Source organism: Pyxicephalus adspersus, chromosome 3 (assembly GCF_032062135.1).
Source record: "Pyxicephalus adspersus chromosome 3, UCB_Pads_2.0, whole genome shotgun sequence".
Taxonomy (NCBI): Eukaryota; Metazoa; Chordata; class Amphibia; order Anura; family Pyxicephalidae; genus Pyxicephalus; species Pyxicephalus adspersus.
Genome location: NC_092860.1, coordinates 55,963,501 through 55,982,207, shown reverse-complemented (window position 1 = coordinate 55,982,207; position 18,707 = coordinate 55,963,501). Strand labels below are relative to the sequence as shown.

Here is an 18,707-nt window from a genome sequence, read left to right as displayed (position 1 = left end):
GGCATATGAAAATTCCTATCAAGGCAGATAATAGAACAAACTCAGTAATGACTGGAAAACAGCTCCATGTGCCAGCCTAGATGTCCGAAGGATTTCTTATGTAAACAACTTATTATGACCTATCACAGGTTTGTGCAATATATGATAAAAGGGACTCCGTCATACCAAAAAGCACTTTTGTTATTAAAAATAGTGATAGAAGGTCTTTCTGGGAGCCTGGAAATGTCCGGTGTTTGTATAATTGGTATAAATAAAGATAACCTGACTTTGCATCAAGTTTGCTTTAACATTGTTACCCATACCAAAAATCATAAAGTTATCCTTTATTTGCTAAACCCCCCCTCCTTCCATGTAATGGAGAAAGTGACCCAGTCTAAATACCATCACTAGGGGCTAAGATACAATAAAGCTGTTTAGCTTACTATTAAATATTAATACTAGAAGTTTGCACAATAATACATCTCTGATGCTATGTTTCATATTAGAGACTAAAAGCAGCAATGTATTCATTTACAGCACTTTTACGATTAGTAATAAAGATGTATATGACCAGTGTTCAGGTTATAAAAAAAAAAAATTCATACAGAATATATGACACTTCTAAAATAAATGTTTAATCGATAAAATGGGCCTACATTACAAAATGAAGATACCTGATACCAGAAAGATTATGTACAAAAAACAGAGCTACTCTAAAATCTGTGGTATACCCCCCTGACCTCAAGGTCCGTACCTCTCGTAAAGGTTCATTTAGCTCTTCCAGAATACTGTCTTCATCAAACATTTTCCCTTGGTAGCGATGCTCGTAATAGTCATGAAGCCTTTGGCGAAAATCTGCAGGCAGCTTATGGAAAGACATGTACTGCTCAACTTGCTTGTACTGCAAAAAAACACATGCGTCAAATACACATAGGAAACATATACAGCATAAAACAGATCTCATTATAAAGGTCTCAATATTTGATAAACTACATGTGATCAGAGTCTCTTTTGTGTTGCCAGCAAACTTTTGAAGTTGAGGTTTTGTAGGTAACAATTGCAGTGGATACAGAATTATTAATGCCAATTGGTAGAGTTTGTATTTTATCTGTCCTATATTAGAATATAAATCACACCCATGGTAACTCATAACAGCTGCAAAGGATATGAGATAAATTATACAGTCATCTCACCTTTTCTTGGTACTGTCTGCGGGAAGAGTCCAGTGATTGGATGAGAGCTGTGGCATGTCCAATGAACATGGCGTAGCATGTAGCTCCCACTATCATGCTTAGCATTGTAAGCCAGATATCAGACATGCTTTCTGGGGCCTGGCGCCCATACCCAATGCACAGCATGTGGCTCATGGCCTTGAACAGTGCGAAGGAGTACAGCTCACTCCACGAGTCATTCTGTGTGAAGGCATAAAAACAAAAAGAAAAAGGAAATGTTATTTTCTTGTCCGGTAAGCATCACCCATCTTAGAAAATGGGCATTTGTACAAGAGTTTACCTAATGCCCAGAGGTAAAAGTGCATATTTCATGTTCTTCGTGCCCGTGCTAACATGTGGCATGAATGAAGCATGCCACAGATGTGTACATGTATGTAGTTTAAAAACATAGGCCTTATGTATTCAAGAATCCAAGAGGCATGCTGCAACCATGTAGAAGCGAGCGTCAAAGTGCACCCACACACATGTGCAAACACTGTGTCCCATACACATGCATCACTGACTTGCGTCTCTCAGCTGTGTCCCCCACATAGCCCCCTATACGCATACAAACCAAGAGAACCAGCTACAGAGACTGTCGTGAACACACATTACCCCATGTAGCAGAACGGAGGGACATCATTGGGGCTGAAATAAGAGAAAAAGCAAGAGACAGCAGGGAGAATGATGCAAACAGACTGCCAGCAGGAAATCAGAGTAACTTGACCTTGTCATGAGAATGATGCAAACTATGTAAGGAGAAACAGTGTGCAAGACAGAGGGATGGCAAATACAGAAAAAATCCCTGACCTGTAGGTCAAGAAATTACTACAAAGGGCAAGGACATGGAGTAAAACAGAGTTCGAAGCAGAAGCATGGAAAGAAATCAGAAGGACGCAACAAGGAGATGAAGTGAAGAGAGGTAGAGAAGAAAAGAGAAAAATCTATTATTATTCCTTTGCTGAGCCATGCGATTTCAGCTGACACACACACCAAGTCACTGATCCCTCTATTCTGCCCCTCCGTGGGTTCTCATGTGCCAATTTGCGGCTGACTGGCACCGGACTTCTGTGCCAAGCTTAGTTACAATGGCAGCTTCAAGGTCTTAACCCCTTCTTTATACACAATCACCAATGTGTTCAGCTTTGTTAACATACCAAGAACAGCCCAAGAAACTGGGATCACCTAGCCATTGGCTAAGTTATACTGCAAGAATTAGGAAAATAAACCCATGACCAGAAAGTTCTCATGTGAGTATATGAACATGTTTTCAAGCAAACATAAAAACTATGAAAGGGGCCAAAAATGGACATTTTTATGTCCTAAAGAGACACTGTCACCTTGCCCATTCAAAACAGGTAGGGATGTCTCAAAAAGGGTATAACCCTCCATATACTTACCTTACCCGTGCTCTTTCACATCTACCTGCTCTTCTGCAATCAGCTTGGAGATCAGTGACCCGGGTAAATGGTGATACCAAGTCATTTGTCATGTAACAGTGCTGAACCCTAGCAATTGGCTGCAAGGACATGGCACTATGATAAGGAATCAGATCAGATCAGATTCCAGAAGAACCAGGTTGTGTCGCTGGCTGAGAAAAGAGCAAGGAGATGTGAGGAACTGTTAAAAAAAAAAAAAAGGGGGGGGGGGGGGTCAGGGATGTCCTTTTGAAAGGGTAAGGAGATTGTTTCTATGTAATACTCCTTCTTAAGGTGCTAATGAATATTTACAGTCTTTATTCGTTATTACAGTAAGTATTTTTTTAATGTTCAGTACACAAAACTAAAATGAAAACTATATGAAAACTGAAAATAAGGAATAAACAATAACATATTAAAAACAGAACCCACATTTTTGTTATAGATCCTTTTGAATTGATAACAAAAACGTGTTGTATTTCGACAGAATGGAAGGAAATTCTAATTACAGGAAATGCTGTGAAAGTACTAAAGTGAAACTGTAGCTTCCCTTTATACAAAAAGTAATGATTTAGCTGGAGTTCCACTTTGGTGTGGTCAATAAAGGCAAATAAAAGAAGACCTGCATTGTGCTGCACATTTATTATGTATAGAAAGAAAATAGGGATCAAAGACTGAAGTAAAAAAACATCAGTATGCATACATGTGAGGATGCCCACAGACATGCAGGGCTCTTATCAAAGTCTCTGTGAGCAACACAAAACACTTTGGTAACGTTGGCAGGTGTTTGTTACTTCTGGATTATTCATCTCTACACTACCTGATTACTGAATAAAATGTCACTTGTCATGTAGGGGAAGATACAGACTTCAGATTTCAGAAACAAAATCCGTATTAAACTGGGGCCATCAAATCAAAGATCTATTACATGATACCTTAAAGTGAACAAAGCTGGCTACTTTCATCACTGCTTAGTGCATTGGAAACAGGTGGTGGTTGTCTTGTTTCCATTTGCCGTGATTGAAATTAATACCTGTCTGATAAAGTCTGTCACTGTATGACTTACAAACCACATATGGGTCTAAGATAAATTATTAATAGTGAAGATGAAGTTTTAATGCCTGGGAATTATTATGTAGCCTATGATGCTATGATAAGCCAATGAAGTCAATGGTAGCTATTTACAGGAGGTATTTATTTAATGACTAATTTACTTTGAATATAAAATTATAACGTTAAAGCTCCTCAGTTTGGAATCATACAAAGGTTTATTCACAAATTATTGACAATGCTATTTTAATGAAACAAGTCAGGTGTATTGGAATGCAGAACTCCCACACATTGGCTAGGCTGCAGCCCCAAGCTGTCTACAGCAGGCTTACGGCACAGCCAAGAAGCATGGTAACATTTTGGAGCATGACTACATAGCATATATTTGCCTTCTGGGAGAGAAATGCCTAAATTGGTATACTACACATATATTAACACTTCTATGCGTAATCAAGAGCAGACACACAACACCAGAGGATTAGTTCAGAGCTATGCCAACTACTTACCACCATCTTGTTGATGGAAACCCAACAATTACTGGGGAAGTCTTGCAGCATTGGAACCAGGAATTGAAGGCATCCATCCCAGTGACACAGCAATAGCATCATAGCAATCAGGTTAAAAATTCTCATTACAGCACTGGCCAGGTCATAAGTCATGTGGAATATCTACAGAAAAAAACAAAAAATCAAAATAAAGCAAAAAATGGCTAATAGAAACAAATGAGCAAGTGAGAAACTATATTCTGGCATATGCTATATGGTTGGATTTTAAGAACTTTTGAAAATAAGTCAAGTAAGTCTTACACTTTCACCATCCATTTGTCTTTCACACATGAGATTTGGTGTTGTATTTGGTAGTGACCAAAAAAAGTGTATTGCATGGTTACCGTGTAGCACGTTGGTCGACAAAGGCAATTATATGTCCTGTAGTTTTTCTCTTTTTCAGGAGAAAACCAATATAACTTACTTCCACCACATTTGTTCCCATCATTTTGGTATCATATACAGCACTGTACAAACTATTTAGACATCAGTAAGAATATAAGATATTAGTGTACAGTACCCATTCTGAAATAACCTCTTATAAATCAGACTGACCCTCAGTGCAGTGCTGACAATCTGAGGTTTTGTGTAATGGTCAGTGAGGTCTTCATATATGGAGAAATTAAGGGGGATCTATGGTGGCTTTAGCAATGCAAAAACACAACAAAGAAAACAGGAAGGGAATTTCTAAAAAAAATGAAATAAAATGAGCATTAACTTAACTAGTCACTTACACCTAAAGATTTTTATATTTAAATTAAACTGACTTTAATTTAATTTAATTTATATTTACTATCCCACAGAATAATGACTGTACATGTATAAAAAAATTACAATATGTTACACAGGATATGCATACGCAAGCAACAGTTGATTCTGAACATATTGCACACACATTGCCTTTTCAAAGCCCTTTTGGTGTACCTTGTCACTTGAAAGCCTTCCCTGCTGACCCATCATCATCATCATCCCCCCCCCAAAAAAGGCCCTTTTCTCTTCATTCAGTTAGATGTAGGAGGCCCTCACGCTAGGACATTTTCTACAAGCATATTTAGCTATACTAACAGGACACAGGCTAAAAAGAAAAAAACTTAACAGGGGTTTTAAAATCTTCCATGCCTTGTCCACAAACAAAAATGGCAACACACCCAGTCACATTTTACCAGGAGGCTTTTTTTATGCGAGGACACACTTAGTAACAGCGAGTGGGAATCAACCCAGGAGAAAAGGGGAAAGGCCCAGCAGCTGCCTATTACTCCTATAGAGTACTCCCTCGTCACAGGAATGACAGAGTATCCTTCCAAAGCAAAAATGGAAAAGTTGGTCAGTTCACTTGATTCTCCTCCTCAGTTTACCGGTTCCCCCACAGTGCATGGTTTCTGACAAGAGACTGGGTTACTATGACTTTTCTGGCCAAAACCAGACAGGTCCCAATCCTCATGGACCCACCAAAGCCACTCAAACACTGGAGTGGGAGCTGTTCCAAAGAGAGAATCCCATTAGGAGAAAACGATCACCGAGGCCAAGTAACTCCACCACCAAACTTCAGGGCAGGACCTGAAAATACCTGCCCCCTTCATTCAGATCAGTGAAGCACACACACTGACACACAAGAATAAATGTGCTCAGTGCATAGCATGCTGGGTGCCCTTTCAGCCAAGGTAATTACTGTTAAAGCTAGCCAAAAGACCGCTACTAAGAGGTGTTATGCAGAAAAAAAACACTTAAAAGTACAACATGCACATTAGTTTTCAGCACAAACAAGGTTTTCTGTTGGCAATACTGTCCGACAAAAATGATTTTCTTTTCCTTTTATAAACATTATTAGTGTTAGTTTAAAATCAACCAGTCATGTTCAAACTAGCTGTGTTTTGTGCCCAAGTTCCTACTATCACACAATAAAAGCCGTAACAGGCTGTCACTGCCATGTTTTTTTTCAGACGTTGCAGGAGGCTACAACAGCCCAGCAGAGTGGTTCTTTTTTTGCCCATTTTGTGAACTGGAAATGCTTGTAAAAACTGCCTACACTGCCTAAAGTGTTTACAAGCAGGACTAATTAAAGTTCCTGGAGGTAGAAGGGGCAGCAAATTGTATCCTTATTCCACAAATAAAGGATACTGAATTGACTTGAATTTCGTCCAGTGTTAACTAATGTTTGCAAATAGGTAATTCTGATCCAAACATGCCCTAAACTATGGATAAATCATCTGTCTCTTTATATTATTACTTAAAGTTAAAAAGGAGTATATATAATAATAGGTATAGTAGGAACAACCTGGAGTTACTATACACTAAATAGATCAAAAAGGAATAGCACTGCTATAAGGCTGTATATGGAAATCCACAAGTTAGAGACAGAGCCATCGTACAAGAATTATGCCAGTTTAACAAGGCTTTCAAGGGATGTAAATTGTAACACCTGGTGGCTGTGAGGCCTTTTTATGTACCATTATGTAAAACATTCCTGAAGCTTGAAAGAGTGGTATTAAAGAGAAGTATGTTTGCTGGAAAACTACAAGGAGTGTAACCAATTTTAGACATTACTTTCCACACAAGGCTCTACTGATGCTACTGCATACCAAAGGTTAGAACTCATTTCAGGCTTTAGGTAACCGAGACTTTCAAAGCACTGGTCACTAATAGAATGCTGCAATCAGATAATTTTTTAAGTTCTGTTAATAAAATTATTAAACTAAAATAAATAGGGAAGCATGGTGGCTCAAAGATTAGGCATTTGCAGTTCTAGGTTTCAGGTTTGAATCTTGGCCAGGACACTATCTGCATGGAGTCTGCCCCACATTCCAAAAACATGCAGTTAGGTTAACTGGTTTCCCCCCAAAATAAATTGGCTTTAGACTGTATTAAAGACATAACTATGGTGGGGGCATTAGATTGTGAGATCCTTTGAGGAATAGTTAGTGACATGTCCAAGGACTTTGTAAAGAACTGCGTAATATAAATACTGTTTAATATTATTAAATTCAAACCTAAATGGCAGCAAAAGAATCCAAAAATTTCAAAACTGGAATCAACACAAACATAATGAAACAAGATGTTTAAAAAGTGTCATAATAAAGGCTATCTCCTCCTAAAAGCAATTTTTTTATATGATTGCTCGTTTGATTCCAGGGGTGAGATGTCTGTATCAAACAACTTCAACTTTAATCTTTTAACTGCAACACATCTCCATTATTTATGGCCTTGGGATAAGGTGTTAAGGAGAGCACTATTACTGGAACGCCAATTCCTTAAGTCTATGAGAGATTTACAAATCTGGTTAATTCATCAGATTTTTACCTGTTTGAAGTGCAACTGGCCATGCATTTAGATTAACATTTAAGTATAACTATTCTAATCAGTTTAGAATGTTAAAATGGGAATCAAATGTATTCAAAAAGGACAAGAGATAGCCACTGCTATGCCCCCCCCAGCAATACATAGGGGTGCATAGTGCAGAGGGTTCAACTTTAGTGTAAATCTAACTTATTAAAAATACATTCTCATATCGGTAAATGAGAAATAGAGGACAAATGAGCACCAGAAGACGCCTGTAGTGCGGTGGCGAAAGTGTGTGTGTTTTTACATAACATTTTTCTGTATTGAGTTTTGACCAAAAAAAAAACATTTTTATTCTCTAGTTAGGCCATACAGCCTGCACTTTATGCTCTTGTTCACATGAACAAGATTTTAGCTCCAATTTTACTCATTCTTTAAATGCGATTACAATAAAGAATATTAATAACAGATATTATTATTAGCAATCAGGTGTTTGTCACCACCTCTATCAGAATGAGTATAATCACTGGCTCTCCAACAGTTTGAGTTTGAGATGAGAAGTTGCACTCTGTGTAGTGTACAGTGCAAGACATAAACAGAACACTACACTACATGAACACCACACTACATGAAGTGAACACTACAAGTTCTGTATATATATCCTTCCCAGATGGAAGATCACTGACAAATCAAAAACACGTTAACAAAAAGTGCCAGAAATAACACCTAGCTGATAAAGACAACTCCGGACCAACCAACGCTGGGTAACTTCAGAACTACTGACTGGCTTTGAGCTCTACAGAGAGCCCAAACAATTTATTGGTCCCAAGCAACTATCATTTATAGACCAAATATTGACACCTAAAATATACTGAGCTACTATGGGTCCCTACTGACCATTTAGGGGAACCCTGCTGTATGACTCAATCCCAACTTTAAGACAGATAGACAAAGCCACTTATGTAATGTCTCCTTAGTAAAACCATAGGACTCAGACAACCATACAAATGCAGACACCTAAGGGACACAGCAGAAGTGAAAACATTGCATACACTGTACTAGATTTATTTGGAAAATGTTTTGCATGACATAAGAATTAATCATGTGATAGGAGCTATGTCTCTAGGTGGCACTGTGTGTTAATAAAGTTAATAAAAGAATGCAAGGATTACTATTCTGTTATGGAAAATCCATCTGCCAAGATGCAAGATCTATGCTGCCTATAAATATGTGCAGTGCCGCATTTATGGTCCAATGTCTTCCCTTTACAGCTTCTAACAGGATATGGGGGAAAAGCTCTAAAACATACATTAAACAAACGAGGAACTTATTTAAATAACCAGAAGTTTAAGTTAGGAATAATCAGAATAGCCAATGAAAACATAACAAACTTAAAAAGAATGTTAACAGCTACAGTTTAACAAGTATCATATATTACTTATAAGTCATTTTTGATAGTACTGCTAATATGTGATGTGCAGGAACTTAAATGGCCTGCATAAAGCCCTAATTTAAAACACTTTGGCTGCCAGTGCGGCCACTAATGGGGATCATCATATCAACAACACCAAAGCAAGAACAAAAATGGTTAATGCATGGACTGGAAGCTTCCAGTCATATAACAACTGCTAAAAATACTTTCAATTATCTAAAAGACTAAAGAATTCCTGCAGTTAAAGGGTAGTTATTAAGATCAACAGATGTAAAACAGATCCTTTGCTTCCCACTTTCACATCCTATGTTAGATGATGCTGTCCAGATTGTTTATCTAACTCAGGTCCTGGATCTAAGGTTTAGAGATAGGTCACAGTTTTAAAAGAAATATTGGGTTGGAAGGGTAAAGAGTTTTGATCTGTACTGGAAATATCTTTGTATAACTAGTATTGGGGATATTCCTGGGTAGCAACACTGTAGAAGTAAAAGGTGATGCAACCAGAAGAATGGCTACTACAGTGAGGATGTGAATACAGCAAACACTAGACAGGTGATATAATTACTCTATTATTAGACATTGTAATCTGTCTTAAGAGTCTGTCAATGTCATCGTGCTTCCTCTTACATACTTAGGTGTTGTGAATCAAATAAACCGACAGTTGTGAGAAGCTAGGTATGACACTGTTAGTAAAGGCTTATCGGCCAGTGTTTCCGTGCTGTGCTCCACCGCAGTATCCCACACCGCCTATTTAGTCCAGCAATGTCACGTGCAGCAGCAAGGAGAAAAAGGAATTAAATAGGAGCATCTCCTGCTTCCCTTTAGCTGTGCAGCCTGAAATGTACTATTTTGGGAACTCCAGGTCACACTCAAGGCTGAAGGAGATTTTGGAAGCAGATTAGTCCCTGGCTCAATCCTGTGCTGCCATTGGCTTCTGGGACTTTTTAGCCTCTCTGCTCCCTGTCACCAGTGCCTGTTGTAGGGTTAAGCTAGGCTGACTTGCGGCTGGTGTGTGAATTTGTCTTATTTGCTGTTGCTGACCTTGCCTGTTTGTGACCCTGTGAGTTTATGCTGCCTGAACTGACCTTCTGCCTGTGACCTGGACTCTGCTTGTGTCTTACCCTCATGTACCTTGTCTGGTGCACTGATTACTTGTCAATGACGTCTTGCTCTGTATTCTGGACTTGTCTCTGTTGGAATCATTAACTGTGGGCTCCTGGTTCTCTGCCAGTCCTTCCTGACACCATCCCTTGCTGGGAAACCAGTCTCCCGAGGCTGAGCGGGGGCTTGCTATAGGTGAGGACTGTGACATTAGATTGGGGGACTGGTGTCTGATGAGTACTGTTGCTGGGCCTTACAGAGAAATTGCTAATTTTATATATTGCCAAAAATGTCTAAATTAATTTAAATCCAGAACCCAAAAGGTAGTATTTGCAGCAGTAACATACAAATGAGAACCCCCTTGTAACATTTACTGCTACTCTACTTTTGGTCTCTGTACAAATTCTCGATATTCATCTCAGGCGATATTAATCTGATAAAACAGAGCCCTTGTTCACCAAAAAACCACAAGGCAAAATTTAGCAAAGTGAAAATTGAAAAATTTGAAAAGTGAAAATGTTTTTGTTTTATTTGCCTAGTTTGGTGAAAACTAAAACCGTGCTTACTTCAACCACCCAATTATATGCAAGCAGAAATCCATTTTTATCTGTTCTTGCACATAATTGTATATTCTTTGAAAAGTAAATTTTCCCTCAAGCTTAACTTCATTTACTAAGCTTAAAACGGACCTAAACTTAAAATTTTCACCTTACAAAAAAGAGCAGACAACCCTTTTATTTTTTTTTTAAGTGCAACACTTGTTAAAAAAAAAAGGGGGTGCAGCACCTCCCTTTTCAGGGCGATCAAAACAGAATGGGAGTGCAAAGCCTCCCCAAGATACCTATGTCATGCATCCCAGGAGGCTCGGGGCTGCTCCTTCTCTATGCACTTTCCTTCAATGTAAGAAAAAAGTGCTTATCTCATGGCTGAGCAGCGTGATAGTGACGTAGGAGGAAGAACCCAGGAGAAGATGTCGGCACCCAGCACTTCCTCTGCGCCCGGCCGAAGATGGATACTGAGACAACGGGGGGCACAAGTGAAGAAACCTCCTGACGGACTGACGGACCTGTGGGATTTAAAGTAAGTGTGTTTTTTTTTATTTTGGGTTTAGTTCTGCTTTATTGAAACCTCCTGTCGCAAAGTAAACACTATTTCTTTCTAGTATACCAACCATATTGCAACGTAACAATTGTGCCCTACAATAACCTCTAAAAGTTGTATATGCTGGAGAATATATTATTCCCCTTTCTCTGTGATCAATGCTGTGATGTATTGTGAATAATACATTCTCTCTGCACTATGCATTTTGTTGTACATGTGACTCTGCTCCTCTATTTATAATCCACACTGCTCTTATATATACATTGCTATGTGTTTTGTAACATTTCAACATGCTTTGATTTTGTAGTGCCCAAGGATTAATAAAATGCTATTAGTAACATTAAAAATTGCCCCATTTCCCTCTTACCCATCTTTACTGAGATAAGAAAATACATTTGCCATCTGGGGTCACTTTATACAGGATTCCATTAGGAAGATAAAAAAAAAAGAGAACAGGGAGGCTTGTATGTCTCTACTAAAAGCAGAACATAATACATGTTTATCCTAATTCAAAGATAATCCTATAACAAATTTCAGAAGCAAACTGACTGATCTCCAACATAATCTAAACTTGTGTTTATTTTACAGAGCCATAAAAACAAACCATACAGCCGAATACATTAAAGGTACAGAGTCTGACACCGTGCTAGCCAAGCATTTAGAACACCCTGAATTTTAAAGTACAACTAGATTTCGATTCGTACTGCTGCTTTGGGCACAGACATCATCCCCAACAATGAAGTGCTAGCAGCAATGCAAGAGGAGGATGCGTGCCCACAACCCTGAGCTTTGGAAACAAGAAGAGGTGCATTGGCCTTTGGGGAGCAAGGAATTGCAAGGGAAAAGGACTGTGCCTACAAGAATATTACAAGTGCACTTTCTACTAATAGATCCATGGCAATGTTGCCTCTTATTGTGATGTCATTATGTTCCTGCTGTTCTCTGTTCTCTGTGCTGGAAGCTCTGACATGAGGAAGCAAACCCCTGCATTTACTAACATGACTGTCTCTACACAGAGATACACAGTCCTTTCTTGAGTACTCCTCCTAACATTTACCTTTAATTTATTGTGTTCTTGGGTACAAAAAGAAAAAAAATGTATGTCTAGAAATGATATAAAAGTAAATATCTAAGCACTGGCTTGATGGCATTGTAGCATCCTACTAATAAACATTTCTGGGCATATATGGATAGTAGTTTTATTTACAATCACATCTGAAAGAAGCAGCCAGCAAGTGTCATTAACTGCAGTCTCCATCACCTTATTTACATGAATCAGCACAAACGTCCCCTTACTTTATGTTCCAATTACTAATTCATCCCCTAATCTACACCATTAGCTTTGTGTGTATTTTTATGTTTTGCTTCTCTTTTTGTTTTCTTTTTTTTAATTTATACATCTTTTTTTTTCATCTTATATAAAGCTCAGCAGGGACGCTCATTTCCTCCAGGAATAACTCCAATATCTTGAGGCTACCAATTACTCACTACCTATATGTAGACAATATATTCTTCATGACAGATCCAACTGTATATCTACCTAATTTGTTCAAACAGAAGGCAGACAATTACACATCTAACAATCTTGATTTTCAATGAGCACCTTCTCCTTAACCCTATCTAGATCTTCATTTTACCAATCCTACTGATACTTTATATATTAGCTGACAGAAAAAGTTCAAACTGGTAAATCCATTTTAATTTGCGCTAAGCCTGGCTCCGTACATGATTTCTTTAACAGATTTACAACATTCCTTCTCTTCAGTAGCCAATGCCTGTCCACTGGAGCCTACGAGATCTGCATCTGGAGAAGGAACGATGTACAAATTGAGGTACACCAATCCAAAGCATGTAAACTAACTAGTTTTCAGGACCTAAAAATATGGCCCCTTAGAAGCTTTAAGAAGATTTATTGAAGTCACCAGATACTGCAAGATGTGGTCAGCTGTGGTTTGCATATTACTTCTGGCTTCCTCATCACTATACTATCCTTCACATATCACTCATCTTGTTCTGCTCCTATTTTCTTGTCAATCGTTTACGGTTTCTACGGTAATGAAGGGCTGCTGGGAAATTTAGTCTGGAATTTATATTCTTCGTACTTTGGATGTTACATGGTCACACATGATTAACCATCTCACTGGCTGAATTCAGAGGTGACAGGAAATGTAGTGAAATGTTCAAGCAAGCAGATATTCTGCCCACCATTTAGCTTTATTACACTGTTTGTATTCATTTATCAACTTTATTGCTATTTTTGCCTTTTTCCATTTTGGACTTAGTTGGTCTTGGGCAGTCGCTCTTTCTGTTCTAAACACAGCTGTAAGCATGGAAATGACCTGAATTAGCTAAATATTGCTGAAGCCCACAAATTGTTTGCTATACTTCCATTATTTTGACTGAATAAACGTTAGAAAAGCTCTCCACACACTGACAGCCCTACATACCATCTTTGATACAGAACATCTGCCAGCAGTACTCAGACATCTCAATCTTGGGTACCCCTTCAGCAAGAACATAATTTCCTTAACTAAACAAAGGCACATAAGGATACATCCACAAAATATATTGTTTCACTAACAACAGCCAGTCTGCTATTTCCCGTTATGTTTTCAGAAACACACAGCTGAATACTTGGGGAACTTGGATAGTTCTTTTTCAGACAGTAACACATAAAAGTTCCCCAATTAAAAGCAGAGGTGACAGGCAGAACTGTCCTGGGATTTGAGCTAAATAATAAGGTCCCAGGACCCACCCTATATACCAGTGCCAAATACTTGAATGGCTGTAAAAGATCAGACCTCTGACCAGGGTGTTCCGGGGAGGGGATGACAAAGTCACTATCTATATCTTAATCACTTTTGAGAACGAACGTCAGATAACAGCCCTGAGGCGATTATTGGACAAGAACCATTTAACGTGTACGTAGCCTAAAGCTGCGTACACACTTGCAATTTTTGTCGTTGGAAAGGATCTTTCACGATCCTTTCCAACGACAAGGGGCTGCAAGATGCATGAACGGTGCTGTACATACAGCACGGTTCATGCTCTATGGAGAGGGGAGGGGGGAGAGCGACGGAGCGGCACCCTGCTGCGCGCTCTCCCCTTCCCTTTCATTACGATCGGCTGTCGTCCATCGTCCGTGGATCCGGCAGGTCGGTCGTCCGGACGATGGACGACACCACTGTACACAAGGGAGATTTTCGCCCGATAATTGGCCGATGCCGATTATCGGGCGATAAAAATCTGCCGTGTGTACGTAGCTTAAGTCTCTGGCCAAAGATGAATTGAAGGAAGAGAAATTGAGAAAATGTACAGGCTGAGAGAGGACATGAGGCGCAGTATTCTTGTACAAGGTGGATGCAAAGCTATGTCTGCCTCAGGGTGGGAGGAATGTGCACTACTGCCCCTCTAGATATCTCGTTAGTAGCAAGTGGCCTATGCTGTAGCAATGTATATTAGCATGGGGGACACTGATTTTTTTTTTATGAGTTCTTCACAGCAGGTTTCTAGCACACTTATTCCTTACATAATAAACTCGCTAGCACAGGAGATATGTGCAGTCTGTGGGAACTTGTCCCAGTACAACACATCTTCTCAGTATTCCAATATGCAGATAAATGTGACATTTTTCATGGTTTCCCTAGGTTGTCCCCCTTTTGTAAGTTGCACAGCAGAGAGGTATGAGCTAGTGGGTACTTGATAAATGGAGGATAGGTGGATCTGGTAAACAAAGAATCCAATGGGATAGCTATGTCAAAGTGTATGCACAGCCATTTTCTGAAGCCCTGTCAATTTATTTTTTGTTGTTTTGGGTTGGTTGGGAAGATTTTATTTCTATTTTCTGTCTAAGAGATACAAAAATGTGACTGGAAATCTCTACAATCACGGCTGTCACCAGAAAATGTACCCTTCGCCTTTGTTATTAACTAAGTATTCCAGTCCTCTATTCAAAACTAAAACCAAATATCCATATAGAAACTTTAACGTCCATCTACAGGCAATATTTTTTCTCCTTGCCTACTGAAGCAAAATATATTTACATAAACCCTCTGTCCAAGTCTCTTGATTCTGTGCGCAGGAGCTGTTAATCCAACACTACAGATGTGTCCGTGCTGGCCAGTTCCTGATGGTCTGTTTGCAATGTCACCTGCAAATTTATATAATAGATTCTAAAAGGACCTCACTGCTGGACAAATAAAAGGAAGTGTCCATGGTTTCAAATCCAGTGTTTCTCAACTTTTTTAAGATGGTTGAACCCTTGAAATAACGTTCAAGTCTTTAGGGAACCCCTGCTATAATAATAGATTAGTGTAGTGGTCAGTAGGAAGAATACATCTTATATTGCTGGCCAGTAAGAAGAATGTCACCCTTACAGATAGCCAAAAAAAATGATTGGTGTCAGTGGTAACTTACCTGAGGGTCACAAATTGCTCATTGTTCAAGGAACCCCTAGCAATCTCTGGAGGAACCATGGTTGAGAAACCCTGGTTTAGCCAATGACAGAAAGACATTTTGAAACTAATAAACGTGACAAGATGAGAAAAGGACATATATACTTGTTGAATTTTTGACAAAGTCAATAGACAATAGAAGAGAATATATTCTCTCAGATATTTCACCAAACACAGTTTTTTTGAGAAGCACCCGCCAAATATCAGACAATTGTTAAGTCTCACACACATCTATGTTTGTTGTGTATACATAACATTTGCAACATTTCTTTCTACATTAAAAAATCTTCTCTGTCTATCTTTCTGATATGTATCAATTTCATTATTTTTTCTCTATATCACATAGCAGTTCAAAGACATGAGGCGTCAGTGGCGGCACTGAAATTTGTACTTTCTTGTCTTGGTTCTCTCAACTGCCTCTGCTTGTCCGTTTTCGTCAACATGATGGGCATGTCTGCCTATAACTATAGTAACCCTTTGCAACTGACAGCTCCTTTTATCTGACCATATCTGTCTCCACATCCAATACAATTTGTTCATGTGGAAATGTAGAAGTGACAGATAGTAAAGTTTGCAAATAAGCCCACATTTGTCCCTTTTCATAATTGTAAAGCTTGTACAGGCTTAAGCACGCCACGTTTGCAGAAACAACCTTTTCAAGCTACAGCTGCCTGTGGTTTTCTAGATTAGCTAATGAAATACTTATACACACACATAATAAAAAATCCATTGTCGCCTGTAGATACCTATAGATCAATGTAAGCAGAGAAAGCTAAAAAAACATTTGAACATTCCCCAGTTATAGTGATATTTCCGCCTGAACATTTGCAATAAATATTGTGTGCGTTTTATTTTGGCTGTATAAAATCACATTTGGCAATCTGGATTAACATTTTAAAGAGCACCCGCCATTGACTTCTGCTCCAAACCTGATAAACTGTCTTATATTTGCTTTGCTCCTGGCAGTAACGTGACTCTCTGCCTGCCTTCTGAATCATTATGCAGTGCTGGTCATCCTATTTGATATGGTCTGATATGAACAATAGCCCACACATAATAATCAGCAAATGTAATGCTTCGAAAAAAGACTGAATTTAATACAGTAGATTACCAGAGACTGAAGATATGATACAGGATGTGGTCAAAAAACAGAAGACATTCCATACATGTGGTTGGAGAAAGGGGACATATTGCAAAAGGCTGCCTTGGTATAACAGCCTATTAGAGATCACCTCCATTACAGTCCTTTGCTCAATGCTTCCTACAGCTCCTTTTTAAAATTATTGGGAATTATTTTGATGCTCTATTCCAGATCCAATATATAAGGTCATCTGAAAGAGCATCACAAAAACAATGGATAGCATGGAAAAAGTAGGAAAGAAAATGTAAGTGTAAGAAATATTTTAAATCATTAAGGTTATAGTAATATGCTTCTGGTATAAATTATGAATAAAGAAATTAATAATTGGGAGTTTAGTTCCCCAGAAAGTTATATGATACAAAAAGTTATTTAAGTATAAACCCACAATAAATATTGCTTAGATTTAATATAGTACCTGCCGCCGTGATGTTACTTAGACCTCTATGAAACTTTATAGTAAAATAATTTACTTTTTTGTATTACGCAGTATTTATATATTGCTGACATATTATGCAGCGCTTTACAAAGCCCATAGTCACGTCACTAACTGCGCCTCAAAGGGGCTCACAATCTAATGTCCCTACCATAATCATATGTCATTACCACAGCCTAAGGTCAATTTAGTGGGAAGCCAACTGCATGTTTTTGGAAAGTGTGAGGAAACCAGAGTACCCAGAGGAAACCCACACAAGCACAGGGAGAACCAGCAAACTCCATGCAGATAGTTTCCTGGCCGATTCAAACCTAGGACCCAGCGCTGCAAAGGCCAAAATGGTAACCACTGACCTATAATATATATATATATATATATATATATTATATACACACACATAATCATGGTCAAAAATATGTTTATTTCTTTTGTTGGTACTGGAAGAACACAAAAGAGCAGAGAAAAAAAGGACACCCTTTGGAAGAAAAAACTGATGTTAATCTCTTTCTGTAACAATCATTGAGTCTTTTACATCTCTCTACTGGAAATTTGGACCACTCTTCCTTTGCCAGCTGCTCCAGGTCTCTTAGATTTGAAGGGTTCATTCTCCCAACTGCTGTTGTTAGATCTCTCCACAGGTGCTGTATAGAATTTAGATCTGGACTCATTTCTGGCCATTTCAGAACTCTCCAGCACTTTGTCTTAACCCTTTCTGGGTGCATTTTGAAGTATGCTTTGGGTCATTGTCCATGGCCATGATCTCTTGAAACAGTCAAGAGCACCAGTGCCTGAAGCAGCAAAGCAACCCCAAAAGAGTGAACCTCCTCCATGTTTGAATGTAGGGACCATGTTCTTTTCTTTGAGGGCTTCCTTTTGTTTTCTGTAAACAGTCGAATGATTTGAGTTACCTAAAACCTGTTTTTTTGTCTCATCTGTCCAGAAGACATTCTCCCAGGATTAAAGCTTGCACGGGTGAGTTTTAGAAAGCATCAATCTGGCTTATTTATGTTTCTGTGTCAGAAGTAGAGTCCTCATGGGTCTTCTGACATATCGTCCCATTCAGTTGGCGATGGGTAACGCAAGCTGACTGTTGTACCCTGTGCCTACAAGTCAGCTTGAATTTGTTTAGAAGTTGATGGAGGTTCTTTATCCACTATTCAAACAATTGTTGTAACATATAATCAATCTTTCTCTTTCATCTATGTCCAGAAAGATTAGCTACAGTGCCATGGGCTCTAAACTTCTTTACAATGTTGTGCACAGTGGACACAGGAACATTAAGATTTCTGGAGATGGATTTGAAGCCTTGGGATTGTCCAGGCTTTTCTATAATTGTGATGCTCAAATTCTCATACAATTTTCTTTCTTTTCTCCATGCTCCATGTGTTACATACAGATAACTAAAAACAAGATTCTGTTAACATTTCTCCATTTTAAATGGTTGCAAGTTAATTACAACAGGTGAGTTGAATTACAAATTAGAGGAGCATCACATGCTTAAAATACAATTATTCAGTACAATTCTGTTAAGTTGCCAATCATTTTGTGCAGGCTTTTTCTCTGCTC

The 18,707-nt window shown here is 38.6% G+C and overlaps 1 protein-coding gene across 1 annotated transcript in view; it reads left to right on the top strand.

The window, feature by feature from the left end:
• POLRMT (RNA polymerase mitochondrial) overlaps positions 1 to 12,300 on the top strand; it is a 59,244-nt gene extending 46,944 nt beyond the window's left edge. Inside the window, exon 21 of the mRNA XM_072404762.1 lies at positions 11,702 to 12,300. Coding sequence (XP_072260863.1) covers positions 11,702 to 11,709 — 8 coding nt within the window. The 3' untranslated portion in view covers positions 11,710 to 12,300. The remainder of the gene's footprint in view (positions 1 to 11,701) is intronic.
• The last annotated feature ends 6,407 nt before the right edge of the window (positions 12,301 to 18,707 follow it).